General features: G+C 42.4%; 2 protein-coding genes and 1 non-coding gene across 10 annotated transcripts in view; 2 read left to right on the forward strand and 1 right to left on the reverse strand.

The window, feature by feature from the left end:
- Positions 1-878: 878 nt before the first annotated feature.
- Positions 879-17,732, forward strand: Tipin (TIMELESS interacting protein). Of its 7 annotated transcripts, none has more exons than XM_052712054.1 (9): positions 879-956; positions 5,060-5,195; positions 5,387-5,479; positions 5,905-5,983; positions 6,218-6,293; positions 9,234-9,356; positions 9,573-9,636; positions 13,394-13,600; positions 17,220-17,732. In XM_052712054.1, the coding sequence occupies exons 2-9, from the start codon at positions 5,066-5,068 to the stop codon at positions 17,405-17,407; spliced, it is 960 nt and encodes a 319-aa protein (XP_052568014.1). In that variant the 5' UTR covers positions 879-956; positions 5,060-5,065; the 3' UTR covers positions 17,408-17,732. The 7 variants fall into 7 exon arrangements, with proteins under 7 accessions (XP_052568014.1, XP_052568006.1, XP_052567997.1 ...); XM_052712046.1 differs by having other exon boundaries at positions 881-956; positions 5,066-5,195; XM_052712037.1 differs by lacking the exon at positions 879-956 and adding an exon at positions 1,054-1,324 and having other exon boundaries at positions 5,066-5,195.
- On the forward strand, positions 11,105-11,240 carry LOC128105866 (small Cajal body-specific RNA 14). The gene has a single exon (XR_008216523.1). It is a non-coding gene; the product is annotated as a small Cajal body-specific RNA 14 (non-coding RNA).
- Positions 17,733-19,746: 2,014 nt separating the features above from the next.
- Positions 19,747-25,597, reverse strand: part of Dis3l (DIS3 like exosome 3'-5' exoribonuclease) — a 42,699-nt gene continuing 36,848 nt past the window's right edge. For both annotated transcript variants that reach the window (XM_052712004.1, XM_052712012.1), the window contains 5 exons: positions 23,729-23,883; positions 23,446-23,624; positions 21,222-21,367; positions 20,338-20,512; positions 19,747-20,085 (listed from right to left, as the gene is read on the reverse strand). In XM_052712004.1, the coding sequence (XP_052567964.1) occupies positions 19,780-20,085; positions 20,338-20,512; positions 21,222-21,367; positions 23,446-23,624; positions 23,729-23,883 (961 nt within the window). In that variant the 3' untranslated portion in view covers positions 19,747-19,779. The remainder of the gene's footprint in view (positions 20,086-20,337; positions 20,513-21,221; positions 21,368-23,445; positions 23,625-23,728; positions 23,884-25,597) is intronic.

The following is a 25,597-nucleotide window of genomic DNA, read 5'->3' on the forward strand; positions in this document are numbered from 1 at the left end:
ACCGCTTGGCTTCATCCAGCTCTATTATTATTTTGTAGGTGGATGTTGGGGTACAGAGTCAAGAGGCTAGCAATGGTTGTTTTTCTCACCATCTCATTTAAAAAAAAATCTATTTAATTTTATTTTTTGGACATTGTGTGAGGGTTTCAGATCCCCTGGAACTGGAGTTACAGACAGTTGTGAGCGCTGACATGTGGGTGCTGGGAATTGAACTCAGGACATCTGCAAGAGCAGCCAGTACTCTAACTGCACAACCATCTCTCCAGCCCCGCCCCACCCCCACCTCTTTTTTTTTTTTTTTTTTAGGACGTCTTTTATTTGCATGGCTTTTTGTATGTGACCCACTAGGGTGCTTGGTGCTCGGGAGGCCGGAAGAGGGCCTCAGAGGCCCTGGTAGTATACAAGGTTGTGACCCATTATGTCAGTGCTGGAAACCAAACTTGAGTCCTCTGCCTGAGCAACAAGCGCTTTTAATGATTAAACCACCTCTCTAGCATCTTTATCTTTTTGTTGTTGTTGTTGTTTGTTTGCTTTTTGAGGCAGAGTTCCTCTGTGTAACAATCCTGGTTGTCGCTTTGTAGACAATGTTGGCCTCCAACTCAGAGACATCGGCCTGTCTCCGAATCCCCAGTGCTGGGATTCCAGGCGAACGCTCTCACTCCCCGGCCTCCACCACTCCGTTTCTACGGAGACCTACTTCGAAAGCTAACGAGGTGCCTACAAAGTACGAACTCCGAGCACCACATTATTGAGATGCTCCGGATGGGCAAGCCGGCTTGCCCGGCTTCCGAGCGCGGGTGGGCGGGGCTCAGGTCCTTAGGCCCCGCCCAGGCCCCGCCCAGGCCGCCTCGCGCACCGTCGGCGCCAAACTTCCCAACTCTTCTCGCGGAGGGGAGTTCCTGAGTCTCGCGAGAGGCGCTGTTCGCGCGGTCGGCGGTGGTTGCCGTTTGTGTGAGGTGAGACCGGGTTCGGTGAGGGCGTCTCTGGAAGGAGAGGCTGTGCTAGAAGCTCAGCGCGGGGCGCGGGGCGCGGGGCGTGGGGCGCGGGAACTGGGGTCGCAAGAGCCAGGCGGCAGGGAGGCTGAGGAGGACCAGACGGAGCGGGCGGGAGGCGCCCCGGGGCGGGAGCATGGCGGGCCTGCCCCTGAGGTGCTGCCTTTCCCGCGCGCACGGACCCTTCGCGCCGAGCGTCGGAACAGAGAATGTGGATGAGAGAAGATGACTGGACGGGAGGGAGGATGGGAAGGCTGGAGAAGAGGGAAGGGAGAGGTGTGATAATTTTAGGGATGGCCCCGGGGTGAGTCGGGATGCTGGAGTCCTTGAAGGTGAGGAGCTTCTGTTTGACAGCCGGGGGTAAAAAGGGTACGTCAGTCACAGGTGTGGGAAGTGTTCGGCTGGAAATTAGATTTTTCGAGGCAGGGTTTCTCTGTGTTGCCCTGGCTGTCCTGGATCTCGCTCTGTAGCCCAGGCTGGCCCTCGAACTCACAGAGCTCCGCCTGGCTCTGCCTCCCGAGTGCTGGGATTAAAGGCGTGCGCCACCACCGCCCAGCTCGAAGTTTACTATTTTTAAGATTTATTTTTAAGAATGTGTGAGTCGAGGGATATGTGCACATGAGGTCAGGTGTCAAATCGCCTGAAGCTGTAGTTACAGGCATTGGTGAGCTGTTCAGTGTGGGTGCTGGCACACTGATCTGAGGGCTGGTATTACAAGCCCGTGCACCTCTTCACACTCACACCTAGTTTATGGGGTACTGGGAATTTGAACCCAGGTCTTTGTGAATGCTAGCCAAGCTCTCCACCAACTGAGCTGCGTTGTGTGTTGTGTGTGTGCATAGACGAGGACTCTGTTGCCCAGACTGGCCTCCTGAGCTCCTGCTTTAGATTCCTGAGTGTTGGGATTACAGTGCATATCACTGTTACTGGCCTGGAATTCTTTTTTAATTCTTTTTTTTTTAAGATTTATTTATTTATTATGTATACAGTATTCTGCCTACATGTAGGCTTGCAGGCCAGAAGAGGACACCAGATCTCATTACGGATGGTTGTGAGCCACCATGTGGTTGCTGGGAATTGAACTCAGGACCTCTGGAAGAACAGCCAGTGTTCTTAGCCTCTGAGACATCTCTCCAGCCCTCTTTTTAAATTTTTTTCTTGAGTAAATATATATTGAGTACCCGTTGTGTACCACATTTGGAACATAGTGGTGGTACACAAAATCTGACCTGTATGATTTTTTGTTCTAAGAGAGCTACAATTCAATATAGGAGACTAACATTAAATAAATAAAACCAGCCGTGCGGTGGTGGCGCACGCCTTTAATCCCAGCACTCGGGAGGCAGAGCCAGGCAGATCTCTGTGAGTTCGAGGCCAGCCTGGGCTACCAAGTGAGTTCCAGGACAGGCGCAAAGCTACACAGAGAAACCCTGTCTCGAAAAACAAAAAAAACCAAAAAAACAAAAAAAAATTTAAATAAATAAATAAAACCTAAAGAGAAATAATGATTCCTGTGAAACTTCTGCATGGTGATATTCATTCTTAAAAGAGGATTCTGGGCCGTCAAGGTAAAAGTGCTTGCAGTATAAATCTGATGATTTGAATCTGATTCCAAGAGGGTGAAAGGAGAGAACTTGTAGAGGTTGTCCTTCGGCTTGCACGTGTGCTCACACACACAGTTTAGGGACATTTGAATGGTCTGTCTCTGAGTCTGTATAACTGAGGGTGGCCTTGAACTCTGTTCCTCTTGCCTCTACCTTCTGTGTGTTGGGATCACAGGCTGTGCCATCACTCCTGATTTGAGATAGGTTTTCCTGGTGAGGTAATGGTTAAAACTTGAAAGAAATTAGGGGTCAGGGAAAAGCTTTCAAAATGCATGTAATGCTAGCACTTGGGGAGTAGAGGCAGGAAGATCAGGAGTTGGAAGCCAGGTTGGCCCAGATAAGACCTTATTTCAAACAACAAAAATGATACTTAGAGGGTGTAATGTTTACTGCTCTTGAAAAGGAGCTGGGTTCTGTTCCCACCACTCAAACCTTGTAACTTGTAGATTCTGGTGATCCATCACCTTTTTTTTTTTTTTTCTTCAATTTATTTATTATGTATACAGTGTTCTGCCTGCATGTATGCCTGCAAGCCAGAAGAGGGCACTAGATCTCATTACATATGGTTGTGAGCCACCATGTGGTTGCTGGGAACTGAACTCCGGACCTCTGGAAGAGCAGCCAGTGCTCTGAGCCATCTCTCCAGCCCTGATCCATCACCCTTTTGCTTCTTTGGATACCTACACATGCATGTTGCTCATAAACACAGGCGAACACATAGGTAAAAATAAATCTTTGCTTGGGGGTGGTGGTGCTTACCTTTATTCCCAGTACTCAGGAGGCAGAAACGGGTGGATTTCGGCTGAGTTTGAAGCTGGCCTGGTCTACAGAGCAAGTTACTAGGCATGAACTTGCTAGGCATGATGGCACCTGTAATCCCAGCACTTGAAAGAAAGAAAATCAGGAACTCAAGGCCAGCCTTGGCTCCATAGCAAGTTCAAGGCTGGCCTGGACCAAGAGACCCCTTTAAAAAAAGAATAAGTGGTTGGAGAGATAGCTTAACAGTTAAGAGCACTGGTTGCTCTTCCAGAGGACCCAGGTACAATTCCCGTCACCCACATGGCAGCTCATAACTGCTTGTAATTCCAGTTTCAGGGGATCCAGCACCTTCACACAGACATATACATGCAGGCACAACATGAATGAACATGAAATAAAAATAAATTTAAAAAAATTTAGCTGAGTGGTTGTGGGGCAGGCCTTTAATCCCAGCACTCAGGAAGTAGAAGCAGGTGGATCTCTTGAGTTAGAGGATAGTCAGGGCTACACAGAGAAACCATCTTGAAAAAACAAAAAAGAATAAAATTTATGCCATGCCAACTTCACCTAATACCATATCTCTCATACTCTCTCTTTTCAAATTCCTGCAAAAAACCATTTTCACTTTAAAGAACCTGGATGTTTGGTAAAGTGAGGTTTTTTTTTTTTTTTTTTTGTTTTGTCTTGTTTTGTTTTGTTTTACGGTTTTTCAAGACAGGACTTCTCTTTAGCCCTTGCTGTCCTGAACTTGCTATGTAGATCATACTGGCCTCAACTCAAATATGCCTGCCTCTGACTCCTGAGTGCTTCGATTAACATGTGCACCATCTCATCCAGCTCTATTGCTTCTTTTTTTTGTTTGTTTTTTTGATACAGGGTTTCTCTGTGTAGCCCTGGCTGACCTGAAACCGCTTGTAGACAGGCTGGCCTTGAACTCAGAGGTACACCTGCCTCTGCCTTATGAGTGCTGGGATTAAAGGCGTGTGCCACCACTGCCTGGCTGAAGGAAAAATATTAAAGGAATATTTCAAAAATTAAATGGACAGGCTATATTGAGTACAGGAAGGAAGTGTCAAAGATGACTTGTAATTCTTTTACTTGAACAGCTTGGTGGGTGTCACCTCACAGAATTGAGGACATTTAGTTATTCAGTTTTGTATATGATGAGCTAATAAATGCCCTTGAGACACTTGAGAACTGCAAAATGGATAGTAGGGATTTGCAGTCCCAAATTATGGTCTAGGTTGGAAGAATAAAAATTTGTACTTGGGGACTGGAGGAGTGACGTCTCAGTGGTTAAGTAACAGTTAAGAGCACTGGCTGTTCTTACAGAGGACCTGGGTTTGATTCCCATCTACTTGGCAGCTCAAAACTGTAACTTGAATTCCTAGTGGTCTGATATCATCTGGTCTCCACAGGCACTGCATACATTTGGTGCACAGACATACAGGCAGGCAAAGCACCCATGAATATCAACAATAAAAAACATGTAGTTATTTAGTCCTAGAGTCTACATTGCAGCTCGATTCTGATTAATTGTTTTTCTCCATACTTATTATCTTCTCTACTTGTTATCTTTGATGAATTTGAAATGCGGTTTAAGTGATTGAAATATGGCTTTTGCTGTGGATGGAACTAGATTATGTGATAGTTAAGAAGACTGTTTTGGATGGATAAAAATAACTTTTTTTTTTTCTTCTGGAGGAAAAGATGTCAGAGCAAGAAGAGAATGGCTTGTTTGAAATGCCAGATTATGAACATGTAGAAGATGAAATTTTTCCTCCCTTCCCACCTCCAGCCTCTCCTGAGAGAGATCCTGTAGAAGCTGAACCTGATGAAGGTCTGTATCGAGAATTTCACAAGTGTCCCTTTAATTTGTTTTTTGTTTGTTTGCTTGGTTTGGTTTTTTTTTTTAGACAGGATTTCTCCATGTAGCCCTGGCTGTCCTGGAACACTCTCTCTCTCTCTCTCTCTTTTTAAAGCCTTGACTCTCTGCTGTCTTATGAACTTGCACACCACCTGGACTCTCAGATGAGGGCTGGAAACTTGGAACTCTCTTTATAGACCAGGCTGGCCTCAAACTCAGATCTTCCTGCCTCTGCTTCCCTAGTGCTAGAATTAAAGGCATGTACCACTACCATCTGGTTTGTTCGTTGGTTTTTAAGACAAGGTTTCACAGTATATTCCAGGCTAACCTTGTTCTTACAATCCTGCTTTAGCAGATTAATTTAAGATGATAGCAGATTAATTTAGAAATGATAGTAGATTAATTTAGAAATGGTACATTTTGTAAATAAGGCTTGAATTTTAAAGGATTACTGTATTTACTTATTTGTGTGTATCTGAATGTATGTGGGCACATTGGTGCCACTGTGTGTGTATATGGAGGTCAGAGGACAACTTGCAGGAGCCAGTTCTCTTCTGCCATGTGGGTATGGGAGATTGAACATAAGTAGTCAGGCTTGGTGGCTAGTGCCTTTACCAACTGATCCATCTTCAGGGCCCAGGGCTTAAATTTTTAAACACTAAATTTTTTTCTGTTTCACTAGAATCAGGGAGTGGAGCACCTGTTCCTGTACCGCCAAAGAGAACAGTTAAAAGGAATCTACCCAAGCTAGATGCTACTAGGTATGGACATTTACTCTCATACACTTACAGTTTTCCACACAGTGTTTTTCTTCTACAGTTACAAGCTTTGGTTGAATGATTTGGAAATCAGATAGTTCTGTAAACACCCTTACCCTACCCCCCGAAAACATTTTCTTTTTTCTTTTTCAAATTCAAGAGGAAATTTTTTTTTTCATGGTCTTAGTTTTGACATAGCTAGAAAACCTGAAATTCAAAATATATTTCTTTTCACAGATTAACTTCAGAGAGAGGGCTTCCAGCCTTAAGGCATGTGTTTGATAACACAAAATTCAAGGGGAAGGGTCATGAGGTAAGAAACATTTAATCCTCTTTCTTAGTACTGGATATTGGATCCAGGGCAAGTGCTTGAACACATGCTGAACAGTACTGCTGGAGTACATTTCAGCCCTGGTTTTTATTTTAGACTTTACTTACTTAATTTTTTTGAGACAGCACTATCACTATCTGGCCCTGGCTAGCTATGGTGATTTGAATAAGACTGCCACCCCCTCATATATTTAAAGGCTTAGTCACTGGGGAGTGGCACTATTTGAAAAGATTAGAGGATTGGGAGATTTAGCCTGTTGTCACTGGGATTGGGCTTTGAGGTTTCAGAAGCCCATGCCAGGCCCACTTCTGCTCTCTATGCCTATGGATCAAGATGTAGCTCTCTAGTGCCTGCCTGTATGCCACCATGCCCCCTGTTAGGATGATAATAGACTAAGCCTCTGAAACTGTAAATGAGACCCCACTTAAATGCCTTTTAAAAAAGATTTATTTATTTATGTACACAGTGTTCTGTCTGCATGCCTGAAGAGGGCACCAGATCTTGTTACAGATGGTTGTGAGCCACCGTGTGGTTGCTGGGAATTGAATTCAGGACCTCTGGAAGAGCAGTCAGTGCTCTTTACTGCTGAGTCATCTCTCCAGCCCCTTAAATGCTTTTTTAATAAAGAGTGGCCTTGGTCATGGTGTCTCTTTACAGCAATAGTACAGTGACCAATACACCAGCCTTGAACTCACAGAGATCTGCCTGCCTTTGCCTCCCAAGTGGTGGGATTAAAGGCTGTGTCATCACACCTGTCTTATTTTAGAGCTTCTTTGTTTTTAAAAAATAACAGTGAGACTGGGTCTGTTATCCTGCATACATCACAGATACTATTGTTAGTCTATGATAACCTCTAGAGAAATAGCTGTAGTGAGGGGCTGGAGAGATGGCTCAGTGGTTAAGAGCACTGACTGGTCTTCTAGAGGTCCAGAGTTCAGTTCCCAGCAACCACATGGTAGCTCACAACCACCTAATGAGATCTGGCGCCCTATTCTGGTGTGCAGGCATTCATGTAGGTAGAATACTGTATATATAATAAATAAATAAATCTTTAAAAAAACAAAACAAACAAACAAAAAAAACAAGCCAGGCATGGTGCCACACACCTTTAATCCCAGCACTTGGGAGGCAGAGGCAGGTAGATCTCTGAGTTCCAGGACAGCCTAGTCTACAGAGCAAGTTCCAGGATAGCCAGGGCTACACAGAGAAACCCTGTCTTCAGAAAAAAAAAAAAAATTACAATATCTATTTTTTTTTATGTATGTGAGGGTTTTGCCTGCATATATGTTTGTGTACTGTGTGTGTACAATGCTAGTAGAGGTCAGAAGAGGGTGTAAGATCTGGAACTGAGGGTACAGATGGTTTTGAGCTGTCATTTAGGTGTTGGGAACTGAATCTGGGTCCTCTGCAGCAGCAAGTGCTCTTCACCACTGAGCCATCTCTTTAGCCCCAATGATTAGTGGTTAGTTTTTTTGAGACATTTTATCATTGATAAAGATTTATCGAGCCGGGCGGTGGTGGCGCACGCCTTTAATCCCAGCACTCGGGAGGCAGAGCCAGGCGGATCTCTGTGAGTTCGAGGCCAGCCTGGTCTACCAAGTGAGTTCCAGGAAAGGCGCAAAGCTACACAGAGAAACCCTGTCTCGAAAAACCAAAAAAAAAAAAAAAAAAAAAAAAAAAAAAAGATTTATCTACCTACCTACCTGTCTATCTATCTATTTATCTGAGACAGGGTTTCTCAATGGGTGTGGTGGTGCACCCCATTATTCCCAGCACTCAGGAGGCAGAGGCAGGCGGATCTCTGAATTCCAGGCCAGCCTGGTCTATACAGCAAGTGCCAGGACATCGAGGGCTGTTATTCAGAGAAACCCTGTCTTAAAAAACAAAAATCAGAGAGAGACAGGCAGACAGGGTTTCTCTGTATAGACCAAGCTGGCCTCAAACTCAGAGATCTACCCGCCTCCCCAGTGCTGGCATCAAAGGTGTGTGCCACCATACCTGGCAACTTTGTTCTAATTTTGTATTGTTGTTTCCCCTCAGTGTGTGTGGGTGTGCATGTGTGTTGTTGCCAGAGTTCAACTTCAGATGTGCTTCCTCAGACTCTATCCAGTGAGCCTCAGTATCAGCCTGTCTTTGTTTCTTCAGCACTAGGATTGCAAGGGTCTGCCACTGTCTTAGGGTTTCTTTTGCTGTGAAGAAACACCTCGACTAAAAGCAAGTTGGGGAGGAAAGTGTTTATTTGACTTACACTTCCATATTGTTCGTCACTGAAGGAAGTCAGGACATGAACTCAAATGGGGCAGGACCCTGGAGACAGGAGCTGAAACAGAGGCCATGGAGGAGTGCTGCTTACTGACTTACTCTCTGTTCAGCCTGCTTTCTTACAGAACCCAGGACCACCTGCCCAAGAATGGTACCATCCACTATGGGCTGGGCGCTCTCAGTCATTAGTTAAGAAAATACCCTACTGGCCTGCCTAGAATCTGATCTTACTGAGGCATTTTCTCTACGGAGGTTCCCTCCTCTCCAGTGATTCTAGCTTGTGTCAAGTTGACATAAGTAGCCAGTATAGCCACTATACTTGGTTTTTTTTTTTTTTTTTAATGTGGGGCTAGGGATTGAACACCGGTTCTCAGGCTTATTCTACAGGCACTTAGCCAACTGAACTGTCTTCCTAGCCCTGTACTACTATATTTCCTTCTAATTTCTAAAAACAAAATCTGTATTCAGTGCTCTTACTCTATGCTTTCTGAGATTGTGGTCTTCCAAGCCTTTAGAACTTTCTATTTCTTTCTAAAAGTTTCTTAGCCTTATAAATATGACAGCAGTGACTTTGGCATTGCCTTTAAATGCTAAAATCTGCTGACAGGGTCAGCTGTGAGATTGAGTCTTCTGTTCAGCATTTTTATTTTTATGTGTCAGGCTGAAGACTTGAAAACGCTAATCAGACACATGGAGCACTGGGCGCATAGGCTATTCCCCAAGCTGCAATTTGAAGATTTTATTGACAGAGTTGAAAACCTAGGAAATAAAAAGGAGGTTCAGGTAAGTGTGATTATCATGAATGTCATTCACAATGCTAAGTAGTACAAGGATGGGCTTAGTTGAGGCTGAATTGCTATTGGGTCTTCCTTTTGAAATCTGTCTTGTTAGACATGAAAATTAATAGTCATTATTTGAAGAACAACTCTTTCAGATATAAATAAGTGATTGTTTCCTCTCTAACATGATAAAAATGAAAAAAAAATGTCTTTCTTTCAGACCTGTTTAAAACGAATTCGACTTGATCTTCCTATTGTACATGAAGATTTTGTTAACAATAATGGTAATTACAAGTTTATTTACTTTATCACAACTTAGCTTTTAGAAATGGGTCTAGCTGGGATAGGAGATATTATATATACAAGCGAGGTCTTAGCCCATTATGTAATTACAGTGTAGTTAATAGCTATACCATGAATTAAGTCTAGAATTTGGTAAATGTGTGAGTGTAATGAGCACCTATTTATTCATGTGGGTATTTACTACAGAGGACAGCCTTCCACTGTGTCGATCCCAGGGATTGTACTCGGGTTGTCAGGCTTCACAGCAAGTGTCTTACCCACTGAGACAGCTCCTTAGCCCAGTAATAGTTACATTTGATACTTGTTTCTTTTTTGTTAGTTTTAGTTAGCATAGAAAAGAATGAGTTTTAACCAGGTATGGTGGCAACATGCCTTTTTTTTTCTTTTTTGTTTTTCAAGACAGGGTTTATCTGTGTAGCTTTGCGCCTTTCCTGGAACTCACTCTGTAGCCCAGGCTGGCCTCGAACTCAGAGATCCGCCTGCCTCTGCCTCCCGAGTGCTGGGATTAAAAAGGCATGTGCTACCACTGTGTGGTAATGCCAGCACTTAGGAGCAGAGGCAGGTGGATCTTTGTGAATCGAATGCCAACCTAGTCTACATAGTTCCAGGACTGCAAAAACTACATAGAGAGACCCTGTCTCACCTCCTCCCCACCAAAAGAATGTGCTTCACCATGAGATTTTCATGTGTATGTCATTGTACTTTGTTCAAGTCCATGTTTCCTTCCCCTGATTCCTTCTGTCTTGAAATTTATTTCCTAAAGGTATGATTATAGCCTGGCAGGGTGGTGCACATGTCTTTAATTCCAGCACCCAGGAAGCAGAGGCAGGCAGAGCTTTCTGAGTTTGAGGCCTGGTCTATATAAGGAGCTCCAAGGACAGCCAGGGCTACATACTGAGACCCTATCTCAGATATATAAACAATAAAAAAATGATACAATTGTACTATCATTAGACAATTACAGAAAATATTTATAAAATAGGGACATTTTTAGCATTTATGTTGTATTTGTGCTCATGTGTCATGACGAGTGTGTGGAGATCAGGGCAACTTCTGGAGTTGAGTTGGTTTTTCCATCGTGTAGGTTCCAAGGATTGAATAAAGCCTGCTGACTTCTTTGATCTTTTACAGTTCTTGATAGTACAAGTACACGTCAAACTAGAGTGTTGATATGCATGTAAACCGTCAGAAAAACTGTCTGTGGGAAATTAGGAAGAATAATTTATTGATGGAGATTTCCATTTCATTCAGCATGTTGATTCTTGAGCAATGTGGTAACATATGTCTGTAATTCCCACATATGGCAAGTGGAAGTAGGAGATGCAGAAGTTCAAGGCCAGCCTTGACTATGTAGTGAATTTGAGGCTAACTTGGAGTATGCAAGATCTTGTTTCAAAAGAAAAAAAAAACCAAACAGCTCCATGGCTGTAGGACTTTATGAAGACCTTTGTGACTGTTCCTGGTATTGATTGCATTTGTTAATTGTACAGTGCAACCATGGACGGTCACATACATCAAAACAGTTGGTTCCTGCCGACAGAGTCTGTATAGTTATCAGATTTTCTGTGCGATGGCTCCATACATAAATACTTTAAAAAAGGTGTGCATCTGTATGTGAATATGTGTATGTATGAGTGCTTTTGATGCTCCTCTGCTTGATGGAGAGGAGCTGTGTTTTGTTTTGGCGTAAGATTATTTTATTTTCTTTCTTCAGTATAAAAGCACATGTTTATCAAAGCCTGTAGGAATCTGTTGGAGTTTGCATGCATGCTCTCAAAAGGTTTCCTTTAAGTACCTACTCTTTGCTTAAGAGATTTGTACAGCTACCTAACATGGGTGCTGGGAACCAAAGTCTGGTCATCTGCAAGAGCAGCAAGTGTTCTTAATCACTGAGCTGTCTCTCCAGCCCCTCATTTTTTTTTTTTTAACTAGTAATATATTTGGTGAGTAATAATAGACTCCATATAGAATTCTGTTATGCTTTAAATCAGTGGTTCTCAACCTTCCTAATGCTGTGACCCTTTAATATAGTTCCCATGTTGGGGTGACCCCCAACCATAAAATTATTTCATTTCTATTTCAGTTGTAACTGTAATTTTGCTGCCCTGGAACTTGCTCTGTAGATCATGCTGGCCTTGAACTCACAGAGATCTGCATGCCTCTGCCTCCTGAGTGCTGGGATTAAAGGCGTGTGCCACTGCTGCCTGGCTAAGATTTTTATATTTCTAATAAATTTATTGTCAGTCAAATCAGTTCTCTGCCTTAATTGAAGCAGCTTCTTATTTCATTAAAAGTAAAAGCTGGGCCGGGCAGTGGTGGCTCACACCTTTAATCCCAGCACTTGGAGGCAGAGACAGGCAGATCTCTCTGAGTTCGAGGCCAGCCTGGTCTACAGAGCGAGATCCAGGACAGGCACCAAAACTACACAGAGAAACCCTGTCTCTGGAAGGGAAAAAAAAAAAAAAACAACAAAACAAAAAAACCCCAAAATGTTTAAAGTAAAAGCTGGAATTTCCCCTGGATCAATATAATTAATTTTCTTACCCTCTTCAAAATGTGTTCCTGACTACACTATTAAAATTATATCCTGCTGGGCGGTGGTGGCGCACGCCTTTAATCCCAGCACTCGGGAGGCAGAGGCAGGGGGATCTCTGTGAGTTCGAGGCCAGCCTGGTCTACAAAGTGAGTCCCAGGAAAGGCGCAAAGCTACACAGAGAAACCCTGTCTCGAAAAACCCAAAAAATATATATATATATATATATATATATATATATATATATATATATATATATATATATATATATATAATAGCCCTTCCTTTCACTACTGATTGTCCTGTTGTTTTATCTTTCTTTCCTTTTTTTGAAAGACACAACCCAGAAGAGGGCACCAGATCTCATTACAGATGGTTGTGAGCCACCATGTGGTTGCTGGGAATTGAACTCAGGATTTCTGGAAGATCAGCCAGTGCTTTTAACCGCTGAGCCATCTCTCTAGTTCCTTTCTTTCCTTTTTTTAAAGAGGGGTCTCAAGCCAGGTGGTGGTGGTCCACGCCTTTGATCCTAGCACTAGGGATGCAGAGGCAAGTGGATCTCTTTGAGTTTGAGGCCAACCTGGTCTACAGAGCAAATTCCAGGACAGCCAGGCCTATACAGAATAACCCTGTCTGGAAAAAAAAAAAAAAAAAGGTGTCAAGTAGCCCAGGGTAGCTTTAAACTTGCTAAGTAGCAGAACCTTGAACTTCTCATTCCCCTGCCTACTTCTACCTCCATCTGTTGTGCTGGAATTACAGGTCTGTCCTACCACATTTGACTGCCTTAGTATTTTTATTTTTGAGACAGGGTCATCTGTTTCTCAAACTGACCTTGAGGTCACTACTGATGGTGACCCCAGCCTCTATCTCCCAAGTATGGGGATTACAGCGGTTTATCACCAAATATATGCAGTATTGGAGATCAAACCCAGGGCTTTTTGTATGCTATCCCAACTGAGCTACCTCCCCAGACTCCTTTTACATATTTAACATGTCCACTTGATGTAACTTGTAGTTCGACATAAAAATGGTTTGTAAATAAAAATTCTTGAATCAGCCGATACTGGCCACATTCTCATACCTTACAAATTTTTTCTTTAGGTCAAGCCACTTGCCATTTTAAAACTTTGGTTGAATGCTGTATAAGTTGTTTCTCTAACTCCTATAATACTAAAGTTGTATTAACTTTTTATTTTCTGCCGCAGATGAAGTAGAAGCAACTAATCCCCTTGATGTAACTGCTGCTGGATTTGATTCCTTCTTGACAAGCTCATCTGACAGCAAGAAGTTGGCTTCTGAATCAAGTAGAAGCCTAACAGAAGAGCAGCAACAGAGAATTGAGAGAAATAAACAGCTGGCCTTGGAAAGAAGGCAGGCAAAGCTACTGAGTAATAGCCAGTCCCTAGAAAATGGTAAATTTTATGCTGGTTTTTATGAGCTACCATATAATATCAAGGGCATGTAGGAAATTTTAACTTCTTTACTATCTCTTGAAATAAAATACCTCTAGGAATAGAAAAGTGATGTTAAGTTTATGTATGTTTTAGAGTGTGTGTCAGTGTATGTGTGTTTGCTATTTGGAATGTAAAGAATGTTTAAGTCTAAGATCGTTTTCTGGGTAACTCTCTTAGAGTGCCAAATTCTTCAACAGTATATTCTTCTCTGACTTATTTTAAAGCACGTTATACATATTTTTAGGATCGTACTTAGGAAAATTATTATTGTGGAATCAGTACATTTTAGTTTTGGGGATTGAACCCAGTACTTTGCACATGCTAGGCAGGCATTGTACCACTGAGTTACATCCTCAGCACATACACACATATACACTTTTTTTTTTTTTAAAGATTTATTTATTTATTATGTATACAGTGTTCTGCCTGCATGTGTCCCTGCAGGCCAGAAGAGGGAGCCAGATCTCATTACAGGTGGTTGTGAGCTGCCATGTGGTTGCTGGGAATTGAACTCAGGACCTCTGGAAGAACAGCCAGTGTTCTTAACCTCTGAGCCATCTCTCCAGCCCCCTTTTTTTTTTTTTTTTTTTGAGACAGGATCTTGATAGGTTGCCCAGGCTAGGTTTAAACTAATTCTGGTAACCTAGCCAGGCCTTGAACTTGTCTTTATCCTTTCTTAGCCTTATAAAGCTCAGATTATAGGCTTGCACCACCACTCCAGCTTGTAATACTTTATAATAAATACAATGTCTTCTGTACTAACTGAGGATTAGCAGTAATTTTCTGTGATGTAAATAGGGTACTAAAATGCCTTTTTAGGGGTTGGCAGATACTGAGATTGAAACAGGGGCTTGTACAAGATAGGTAAGCACTTTTTCAAGGAACTGAATCTTCAGCCTTTCCTTCAATTTAATTTTGAGTTTAAGTCTTACTAAGTTACACAAGTAACTTCCCACTTACCTACTTAATGATCTGCCTCAGCCTCCTAAAGTGATGAGATTACAGGTGTGTGTAGGTACTAAAATGTTTTTTATTACATTGTTCCACTTTTGTAAGTTGTGCTTTTTATAGTTTACTTATCTGTAACACCTCTTTTTCACTTTAAAAATTACCTTAAACTTCCCATTTTTATTCTTAATTTATTTTATTTTTTCATTTTGGTCTTTTGAGACAAGGTTTCTGTGTAGCCCTGACTGTCCTGGAACTCACTCTGTAGACTAGACATGCCTCTGTCTCTCAAATGCTGGGATTAAAGGCATACACCTTTACCGCCAGCAGTCTGCACAATTTTTGTTCCTTTTCCCTTCAGAGGTCAGAAGAGGGCATTGGATCCCCTGGAACTAAATTGATGGATGGTTGTTAAGCTACCATGTGGGGGTGGGATTAGAACTCTGGTCTTCTGCGAGAGCAGCAAGTATTCTTTTACTGCTTAGCCATCTCCAGCCACAAAACTGAATTTGAAAAATTATTACTTTACTGTTTTATGTGTATGAGTATCTTGCCTGCAGATATGTCTGTGCACCACATGTGTGTCTGGTGCCCAGGAAGGCCAGAGGTGTCAGATCTCCTGGGACTAGGATTACAGATGGTTGTGAGCTGCCACTTGGGTGCTCTCTCTAGTTCTCCTCAAAACTTCGTTTTAAAAGAATTATACGGCCGGGCGGTGGTGGCGCACGCCTTTAATCCCAGCACTCGGGAGGCAGAGCCAGGTGGATCTCTGTGAGTTCGAGGCCAGCCTGGGCTACCAAGTGATTTCCAGGAAAAGGAGCAAAGCTACACAGAGAAACCCTGTCTCGAAAAACCAAAAAAAAAAAAAAAAAAAAAGAATTATACATTATATGAAATTATTGAGAATTAATTTTAAGGTAATTTAAAGTTTATGAGCCAGGTTTAGTGACATACACTAGACTGAAGCAGGGAGATTAAGCAAGAGTATCCTGGACTACATAGTTCTAGACTAGCCTGAGCTACAAAGGAAAGACCTTGTCTCAGAACAAAAGTTGGGAATATGTCTGTTTGTAATCCAGTTTTCTTTTGAAATGGAAAAAGTAATTACAGCAAATGAGGTTGGATAGGTGGGTCAGCAGTTAAAATAAGTGCTTGCTGCTTCTGCAGAGGACCTGAGTTTGGTTCTTAGCACCTACATCATGTGGTTCACAGTAGCTTATAACTGCAGTTCTAAGGGGCCCATTGCCCTCTTCTGGCCTCGTTGGGCACCTATACACTTGTGTGCGTGTACATATAAATAAAAATGAAAACCTAAAAAAAGAATTGTAGTAAGTAAATACTGTTGTAAAATGTTTCATCCAATATAACAATTCTCAAGTGAATGTTGTAGCCAAGTCTTGATTTTCAGTTAAGATATCTCATTTTTATCTTCATAAATAAACCTTTTTTTTATTAGTATAATATGAGAAATCATGAAGGGATGGAGATGACTCATTGGTTAAGAATACTTGCTGCAGTTCCAGAATACCAGAATTGGGATCCCAGCACCCACGTCAGGTAGCTCATGACTGTTAGTAACTGGAGTTCCAGGAGATTTGATGACTCTGACCTCAAGGCGCTCCTGCACTCTGTGCACATAGCTACACATAATGAAAAATAACAAATATTAAAAATCATCACACAAAGATGTAATGATGGATAGCAGTTGCTTCTTGCCATCTCAAAGTACACTTGACAACAAGGATTTAAGGCTTATTTTCTTTTTTTTTTTTTTTCCGTTTTTCGAGACAGGGTTTCTCTGTGTAGCTTTGTGCCTTTCCTGGGACTCACTTGGTAGCCCAGGCTGGCCTCGAACTCACAGAGATCCACCTGGCTCTGCCTCCCGAGTGCTGGGATTAAAGGCGTGCGCCACCACCGCCCGGCTCTTATTTTCTTTTTATACTATATAACTTAATTTGACCAAATACAAAAAAGTATCTTAAAGTCTCTTTTTCTATTCCCCTAGACAGGGTTCTACGTGCTGTATAGGCATGTGCCATCATCCTTGCTTAAATTTTCTTTATCATAGATCACTTTGACATAAAACTTAATTGCATTTGTCTTGACATTGTGCTTGTGTGTGCATATGTGCCTACTCCTGCATGTGCCACAGCATACAAGTCGGGACAACTTGGAAGGCTGTTCTCTCCTTCTGCTATTGGGTCATTCAGGCTTGACAGGAAGTACCTTAATAACAGAGTCATTTTGCCTGCTCTGTGTCTGATTTCTTTGAGTCTCTTTCTAGTTTTATTTTGAATGAGAAGTTACATTTGAGTAAGATTGAAGAATTGAATGTAGTATCATTTAGGACCCTTAGCTTTTGTATGTAAGAGTACCAGGATTGAATCCAGGGCCTCATGCTTGCTAATCTGTATTGATTCTACAACTGAGCTACACCCACTTTCCTGGGACCCTTGGCATTTTAAGTGTGCTTTATGCATGTGTGAAAAACTGGTTTTTATTTAGATTTTAGTACTCATAATTAGGTGACTATAGATTTGTTTCTACTGAGTAAGCTTTTGGAGAGATTTGTGTTTATCAAGATTGGATCAGTTGCTTATATTGAGTAATGATATGATTCCTCTCTCAGATGAGTTAATGAGTACATCCTGGGCACAGCCAGTTGAAGAGAGCAGTACTGGTGAGGAGCAAGAAGAGTCAGGTGGATTAAACACAGACGCTGCAGATGGTCCACATGATGTTCCTTCTGCCAATACAGATGAAGAGGAACAGCTCAAAGCAGAGGACAAACAGCTGAACCATACTAACTTAGACTAATCCAGACATGTTCCAAGTAACCAGGCTTCCACAACAGAATCTTGCAAGTTTGGGGTTATTTGTAAATTTTTCTACTTTGTGTAAGTCTCTTAAGTCATAAGACTTCTATGGATTCCTGCTTAAAATACAATGACTATAATTGTTTCCTACTTACTTTAGTAAGTCTATTTATTATTTTTGGTATTCTGTATAAATTCGACTTTATAAGCTATTTCTAGTTTACACTGAATTCTTTCTCACTAAATTGGGTAATGTTTTAAAATGTAAATATGCACTGACTATTAAGGTCTGTTTTTATAAAGAAATAAATGTGTTTTGCAAACAATTCTCAGGATTTGAGTTTCTCACCATGAGTTAGTTACACAATTTAAACTTGCTGAAATGGTTAAGGGTTTTGACTGTTGTTTTGTTGAGATCCATTCTCATTACATCGTCCTGGCTGGCCTGAAATTTGTGGCGAACCTCCCTACTTTTGCCTTCAGACAGGGTCTCACTGTAACCTCAGTTGGTCTCAAAACTCACTGGGATCTGCATGCATCTACCTTGTGTATTAGCTAGAACTAAAGGTGTGTGCCACAACACCCAGCTTGCCTGTATTTTGAAGTTACTTTAGTGTTTAAAAGATCACATAAAAGGTTGATAATGCCTCCCCATTAATGATGGTAGGCGAGTTCAGAGATGTTTATAGGTTGAGAATGTGCTAGAGGGCTTGTGTAGGGTGTGTAAGACCATGGGTATGAAACTAGCATCTCCAGAAATCAGGATGGTCCTCCATATGTTCCTGATTCATTTGTTGGAGAGAAACTTGGAAAGTATTGTGAGGGACAGTGTGCAGCGAGGGGTCACATGAAAGAATTGTCAGTTGGTAGAGGGGATTCTCAGTATTGGGAAGCATGTGTGTAATGTCAAAAATAGAGACTTGGGAATGATGACTAGGAGGCTAGAGGCGATGGGGCCAGATGAAGAGAGAACCTGACTGGAGTTTGTTTGCTTTATGAGCATGGTGGAGGGGCCAGAGTTGAGAAAGCACCAGGCTGAGAAGTTTCTGGTCTGGTTCTTGGCAGCAAATTCCCACTAGAGTTGGGAAAACACTGAAGACAAAGGAGCTAACCTTTAGTGACGACAGTAGTTCTAAAGGAAAGGTCTCTTCCTTAGGGAAAGGGTGGTAATGCTACAGTGGCTTTCATCCCTAAGGCAGGATAGGTGACATCTTGGGCTGACATCAAGTCAATTGGGAGTGACAGATGGTTTGAAAAGCCAGGAAGTTGGGCACACACTATGGGTTGTGGGCTTATGGGAACTATCTCAGTGACTGGCCAGGGGAAAATGAATCAAGAGGATGGGCTCACTGTTTAGACAGGGAACAGCTAGAAGATGGAGGCTGGTCTCAGCATGCCCTGATACTGGAGATGTGGCTTACTCATCAGGCTTCCAGGCACACTCACTGAGTCAGAGAAGGGCCGGTGGGAGAAGTGCTTTTCCAGTGATGAGTTCAGGAACACTTCTCTTGGGAAGGCCTGGCCATTGGAGGTACACACAACAGAATTTGAGGGTGGGACAGGAGTTTGAGGCAAGACTTAAGAGTGCAGCCCACCACCCACTCTATGCCCTGGGTCCAGCTGGTGCCAGGACAATTGGGAAATTGTGAATCAAACATGAAATAAGTTTTGAAGAGGAAGGTAGACAGGACTGTCTTACCCCAAATGGCTAAATGATGTCAGAGGGACCTATGGCCCAAATATGTCTGTAAAAATTACAAAAGTAAACTTCATTTGAAATAATCAATTTGAGCCAAGTGTGGTGGCACATACCTTTAATCCCAGTAGTCCGGAGGCAGAAGCAGGAGGATCTCGATCAGCTTGGTCTACATAGTGTGTTCTAGGCCAACCAAGGCTACAAAGTAAGACAGTCTCAAAAAACTAAATTGATTTGAAGCAAGATAATTTTGGATTTACTATAGAGAGACTAGCAACCTGCCTTTTACAGCCTGATCACTGTCTACTCAACTGCTGAAAAGCCAGTTTCTAGTAGCCAGTAGTGCCTTTAATCCTAGCACTTGGGAGGCAGCGACAGATGGATCTCTTGAATTCAAGGTCACCCTGGTCTACAGAGTGAGTTCCAGGACCACCAGAACTGTTTCACAGAGAAACCCTCTCTCAAAAAAACAAAACCAACAAAACAAAACACCACTACCAACAACAAAGAAACCCGTTTATATAGGGAGCTGGTTCTACTTCAGTGAGGTGTGAGAACATTGCACGAATATGTGAAGTACCCACTTAATCTCCTTCAGCTGGAACAAGTGACAACATTTAAGTCTGAAAAGACAGTACAACACCTAAGACAAAGCTCTTTATTGAAGTGGAAGCATTTCACATTGCATAACTGTCTGAAACATCCAGAAGAGCAAGATCCCTTATCTCCTCCAGAAGCGTGTAGAGACTTCTTCCCTTCGTTTGGCAGTATTCTTGGTACTCCTGAAGCACTTTGCCTTTGACTTCCTGGGCAAGCTGAGCTTCCTCCACAGATCGGGTCACTTCTTTCACTAACTCGCTCTTCAGCAGGAGGGAGTTCTGCTGGCACAGCTCTGGGTTTGGAGTCATATATGGTTTGTTACTTATTATTTCAAGCCTGATGGTGTCAGAATGGCAACGCAAGGCCTGAACGGATATTCTAACCTAGAACAGAGAAACACATGTTACTACATCATGTCCCTTTTTTCTTATTGAAAACACTTGCCAGGTGGTGGTGGTGCATGCCTTTTAACCTAGCACTCTCGAGGCAGAGGCAGGTGGATCTCTGTGAGTTCGAGACCAGCCTGGTCTACAAAGCGAGATTCAGGACAGGCACCAAAACTACACAGAGAAACCCTATCTTGAAAAATACCAAACCCCCCCCCCCCCAAAACAACACTAAGTACACAGACTTACTGTCACATGGTCAAACAGATGAAATGTAACTGACTGTCCTCCAGCTGTGGTAGAAGTGATCTTGTTCTGAGATCGTTGCAGGGATCCTGGCTTCCATTCAGAGCTGCTCTCTGGGCCACACGAGATCACTAAGCCGTCTTTGTTCTTTAGATAAGCAGCACCTTTAATCCCAAACCTAAATCATCACAGGGTAAAACCGAGATAATGTATTCTTAGTAGGCAGATCTTCTATGCTTAGCCACTCTTCCTGTGGTTTACCTCCAAAACATTTTTACAGAAGCAGATAAACAATGCTTTGCTAGCTAAAAAGATCCTAAGACTAATACAGATGTGCATATATATGTACTCCCAATTGTGCCCTTTATTTCCTGACTGTATGTTACACTGTGTACATATAGTAATTTTATGAATATGTAGAATTGTATATGTTAATATATAGTTTGTTTGAGAGAGTCTCACTCTAGCTGTGGCTGGCCTAGAGCTTGCTTTGAAGATCAGGCTGGTCTTGAACTCAGAGATCTGCTTGTGTCTGCCTCTTGAGTGTTGGGATTAAAGGCATGTGCTACCATGCCAAGCTTATATTCTTTTTTAGAGATAAGGTCTCATGTAGTGCAAGCTGGTATCAAAATCATTATGTAACTATGGATGACCTTGAACTTCTGATCCTCTTGCTTTACAGGCATGTATCACCATACCTGGTTGTATGTGATTCTGGGGTATCAAATCCAGGACTTTGTGTGTTAGGCAAGCACTCCACCTTTGAGCTATACACCCCCAGGCTAAATAAATATTTTAGTAAGTTATATATAATGGATCATTTGTGCTCAACACTGGTATGGTTTAACTGTGATTTCTAATTAACTACTGCATGAGAAGTAACATACCTTGGTATAAATACAAGTACACCATTTGTTCTAATTGAATAAATGACTCCATCAGCAATGCAGCGCTCCTCCGTTTCCGGGTCTCTGTCTTTAAAGTACATGCACTGGAAGAGCTCAGTGGACTGCTTCTGAGCATGCTGGGCTGCCTGTAAGAAGCACAACCCCACACAAGACAATAGAGTTCCTTGATGTCCAGGAAGAAACCCGAAACTCATTCCCACAGAAACAGCTTTTAAAAGGACGGGACTCTGCTGGGCTGCGGTGGCACACACCTTTAAGCCCAACACTCAGGAGGTAGAGCCAGGCGGATCTCTGTGAGTTCGAAGCCAGCATGGTCTACAGAGTGAGATCCAGGACAGGCACCAAAACTACACGGAGAAACCCTGTCTCGAAAAAAAAAAAAAACAACAAAAAAAGGACGGGATTCAACAGTGTGGTGGCACAAACCTATAATCCCAGTACTTGCGAGACTGAGACAGGAGGATTGGCTATCCAGAGTAAGTTGTTGTCTCAACTAAACCAAATAAAAGGAGACAAACCAGCCGGGCGGTGGTGGCGCACGCCTTTAATCCCAGCACTCGGGAGGCAGAGGCCGGCGGATCTCTGTGAGTTCGAGGACAGCCTGGGCTACCAAGTGAGTTCCAGGAAAGGCGCAAAGCTACACAGAGAAACCCTGTCTCGAAAAACCAAAAAAAAAAAAAAAAAAAAAAAAAAAAAAAGGAGACAAAACAACCCCATCTCAGAAAGAAAAAAAAAAAGATCCCGCAGCAGATGAGATGTAAAGGGAAGGCTCAGTGGGTCAAAGTATTTTCTGTGCAAACCTTATCACCTGAGTTATGTAAAGGCTGGATATGGTGGCGCTTATCTGTTTTCCCAGCATTCCTATCACAATAGGATGGGAGGATGGGAGGATGGGAGGCAGAGACGGGACAATTGGCCAGAAGCTCACAGCTGTACCTGCCAGAGTGTAGCAGCAGAAACAAGCTGTCTCAAAGACAAGAACTAACTCCTGAAAGTCATCCTTTCACTCACACACACACACACACACACACACACACACACACACACACACACACACACACACACACACGTTAAGACCGGTGAGGTGGCTCAGTGGTTAAAGGCACTTACTGTCAACCCTGACAACCTGAGTTCCATTCTCTGGGGTGAAGATGGTAGAAAGAGATTACCAACTCCACAAATTGGCTTTGACTTTCACTTGAATGTATAGATACATACATACAACAAACAAATAAATGAAATTTGAGAGATTTTAAAGATATGAAAAATTAAGCCAGGTGGTGGTGGTGGTGCACGATTTTCATCCCAGCTCTCGGGAAGCAGAGGCAGGCGGATCTCTGCATTTGAGGCCAGCCTGGTCTACAGAGCAAGTTCCAAGACAGCCAGGGCTACATAGAGAAACCCTGATTCAAAACCACCTCCTCAAAAAAAAATTCTAGACAGTGTAACTTTTTGTTGTTGTTGAGACAGGGTCTCACTACTGTGTAGTTCTGGCTGTCCTGGAACTCACTATGTAGACCAGAATGGCCTCTAACTCAGAGATCTGCCTGCCTCTGCCTCCCAAGTGCTGGAATTAAAGGCATCTGACCATGCCTGGCTCTCTCTCTCCATATATATATATATATTATATATATATAATATATAATATATTATACTATAATATTTATATAAATATATATATCAAACCAGCTAGCCTCAAACTTAAAACCTGCATGCCTCAGCCTCAGCCTCCTGAGTGATGGGGTTACACCATACCCAGCTGCTTGAACCTTTAGATCTCTACCTTTTGGGAAAGACCTTTAATCCATTGTCAAGCCCCTAATGCTAAGGCTGGCACAGAACATATGGAGTATAGAGGCTGAGCTGGAGGGTCACTTGAGTCCCCTAAGTGAAAACTCAGCCTAGGAAAGAACAGTGAGTCCTCGTCTAAACAAAACTGCCAGGCATGGTGGTGCACACCTTTAGTCCCAGGACTTGGGAGGCAGAGGTCAGATTGGTCTATATAATGAGACTCTGTCTCAAAAATACAATCAAACAACAACAAAAATCCCCCAAATTCACATTAACAGAACACTAGTAAATGTATTAAGAGCACTGGTTACAATAATTATGGAGTTTGCAAAAATATATGGTGCCCCATTCTCTTATGTGGTAAAGCCAATACCCTCTATGAGATAGGGAAGAGTTTGAAATTCCTTCTTACTCGGTTTCTGTTGTTAATATGTCTGCATAATTCCTCAAGATCTTTGTTGCTGAATAAATTGTCTTTAATTTCCATCTTCTTGTCTTTTGAAATGGCTCCCATTAATAGTCGGTGTACAACAATATCTGAATATCTTCTTATTGGAGAAGTAAAGTGGGTATATTTATCTAACGCAAGACCTTCAAAAGGAAACCAAAACTTCAGAATAAAGGACAGACAAGAGCACTTTCCAAAAGATTTGCTCAAGGTTGAGCCATTTTGTTAAGACAACGCTGTCAGTCACCGTAATGATGGAACTCTTCCTCTGCACAGGATCCGGTGGAAAAGTAGAGTGCATTGGACATAGCCTGGGTAGCCATGGAGCGCAGCAGCCTGTTCACCATAGGGTCGCTGGGGTCGTTTGCACTATCCAGAGAGTCAGCCAAGGTTTTGTTGGACCTACCAAGAAGCAGAGAAGCCTTGATGGGTCCCCAAAGGCAATTTACAAGTAACAGTTTCCACTCCTTGGTTTAAATATCTTCATCCATCAGTAGTTAAATTTATTTTAGCCATAATTTTCTTTTCTTTTTTTAAAGATTTATTTACTATGTATACAGTGTTCTGTCTGCATGTATGCCTACTTGCCAGAAGAGGGCATCATTGTAGATGGTTGTGAGCCACCATGTGGTTGTTGGTAATTAACTCAGGACCTCTAGAAGAGCAACCAGTGCTCTTAACCTCTAAGCTATCTCTCCAACCCCTCACAATTTTCTTTTCAATACAGAACTCTAGTTTGCTTTTAAAGTTTAAACAAAGAAAGATTGTCAGAATTTAAATTTTTTTAAAAATTCTTCATTTTCATAAATATGTGTATATACGTCCATGCATCATATGGTGTAGCAGCCCACTGAAGCCGGAAGAAGGCATTGGTTCCTCTCTCGGACTGGAGTAAGAGGAAGTTGTGAGCTGCTGTGTGGGTGCTGGGAATCAAGCCTGGCTTCTCTGTAAGAGCAGCCAAGTCATTTTGCTCTTAAGTGCTGAGCCCCAGAATTTATATTTCTTAGGTAGTATAGAATAATGTCCCATTAATACAGGGCTAAGCCAATGCTTGACTGAAATAGGTGGTCACATTCTTGTGGAATTACATTCTTTTTGTGTCGGGGGAGGGTTTAGAGACAGGGTTTTTCCGAGTAGTCCAGGCTGTCCTGGAACTCATCATTCTGTAGACCAGGCTAGCCTTCAACTCAGAGATCTATCTGCCTCTGCTTCCCTGGTGCTGAAATGAAAGGTGTGTGCCAACCTCTCCCGCACAGTAGAGTTACATTCTTAATACACTCAGCTGTAAGTATCCTATACAGGCCAAAGAACGGCCATTTTGTTCTTTATTTATTAAGAATGATTTATCCAGAGGGAAATTTCAGAAACAAAGCAGCAGACCTGGCAGCACACTCCTGGACTCCATGCACTCCAGAGGCTAAGCCAGGAAGCATGGTGAAAACCAGTCTCAAAAAAAAAAAAGCAGACCAAAACTTGACATGCACAAGCAAACCTACATTACTTTTTTTTTTAAAGAACAAAAGAGAGATTTATTTACTCCAAAAGTAAAATTTTAAACCTTTAGGAACATACTGGTATATTAAATATATATATGAATATAACATAATTCAGTTCTGGGCAGCTGGCTAAGGGAGAAGGTGGAAGGTGAGATCAATGATGAACACACAGGTCCCTGAGATGAGCTTCTGAGCATCAGTGCCTTGGATGAGAGTCCCGACCTTGCCCTGCCCAACAGGTAAATGATGAGCAAGCTACTTAACCCTGTTAGACTAAAGTTCCCATCAGTAAACTATGAATGACAGGGTCACCACCTCAACATTCTAAGGACTAACCAAAAGGATGTGGTCCAAAAGGCCCTTGGTCATGTGACCTGCATGCAGGTGACTAATCAACGACCCACACTCTGTTGCTTGAAGACAGAAAGCAAAAAAAAAAAAAAAATCATTTTGTTAAATTGATAAAAGGTATTTTAATTAGGACCTTGTGCCTGGCAACTACATAGTTTTTAATTAAATCTTCTTTAAGTAGTCCAGGCTGGCCTCAAACTGCTGACCTGGCTGCCTCAGGCTCCAATGCATCACTGTCTGGCTACATGCCATATTTTAGGAACCATTAG

This window comes from Peromyscus californicus, unplaced genomic scaffold (assembly GCF_007827085.1).
Source record: "Peromyscus californicus insignis strain IS unplaced genomic scaffold, ASM782708v3 Scaffold_11__1_contigs__length_118956290, whole genome shotgun sequence".
NCBI lineage: Eukaryota > Metazoa > Chordata > Mammalia > Rodentia > Cricetidae > Peromyscus > Peromyscus californicus.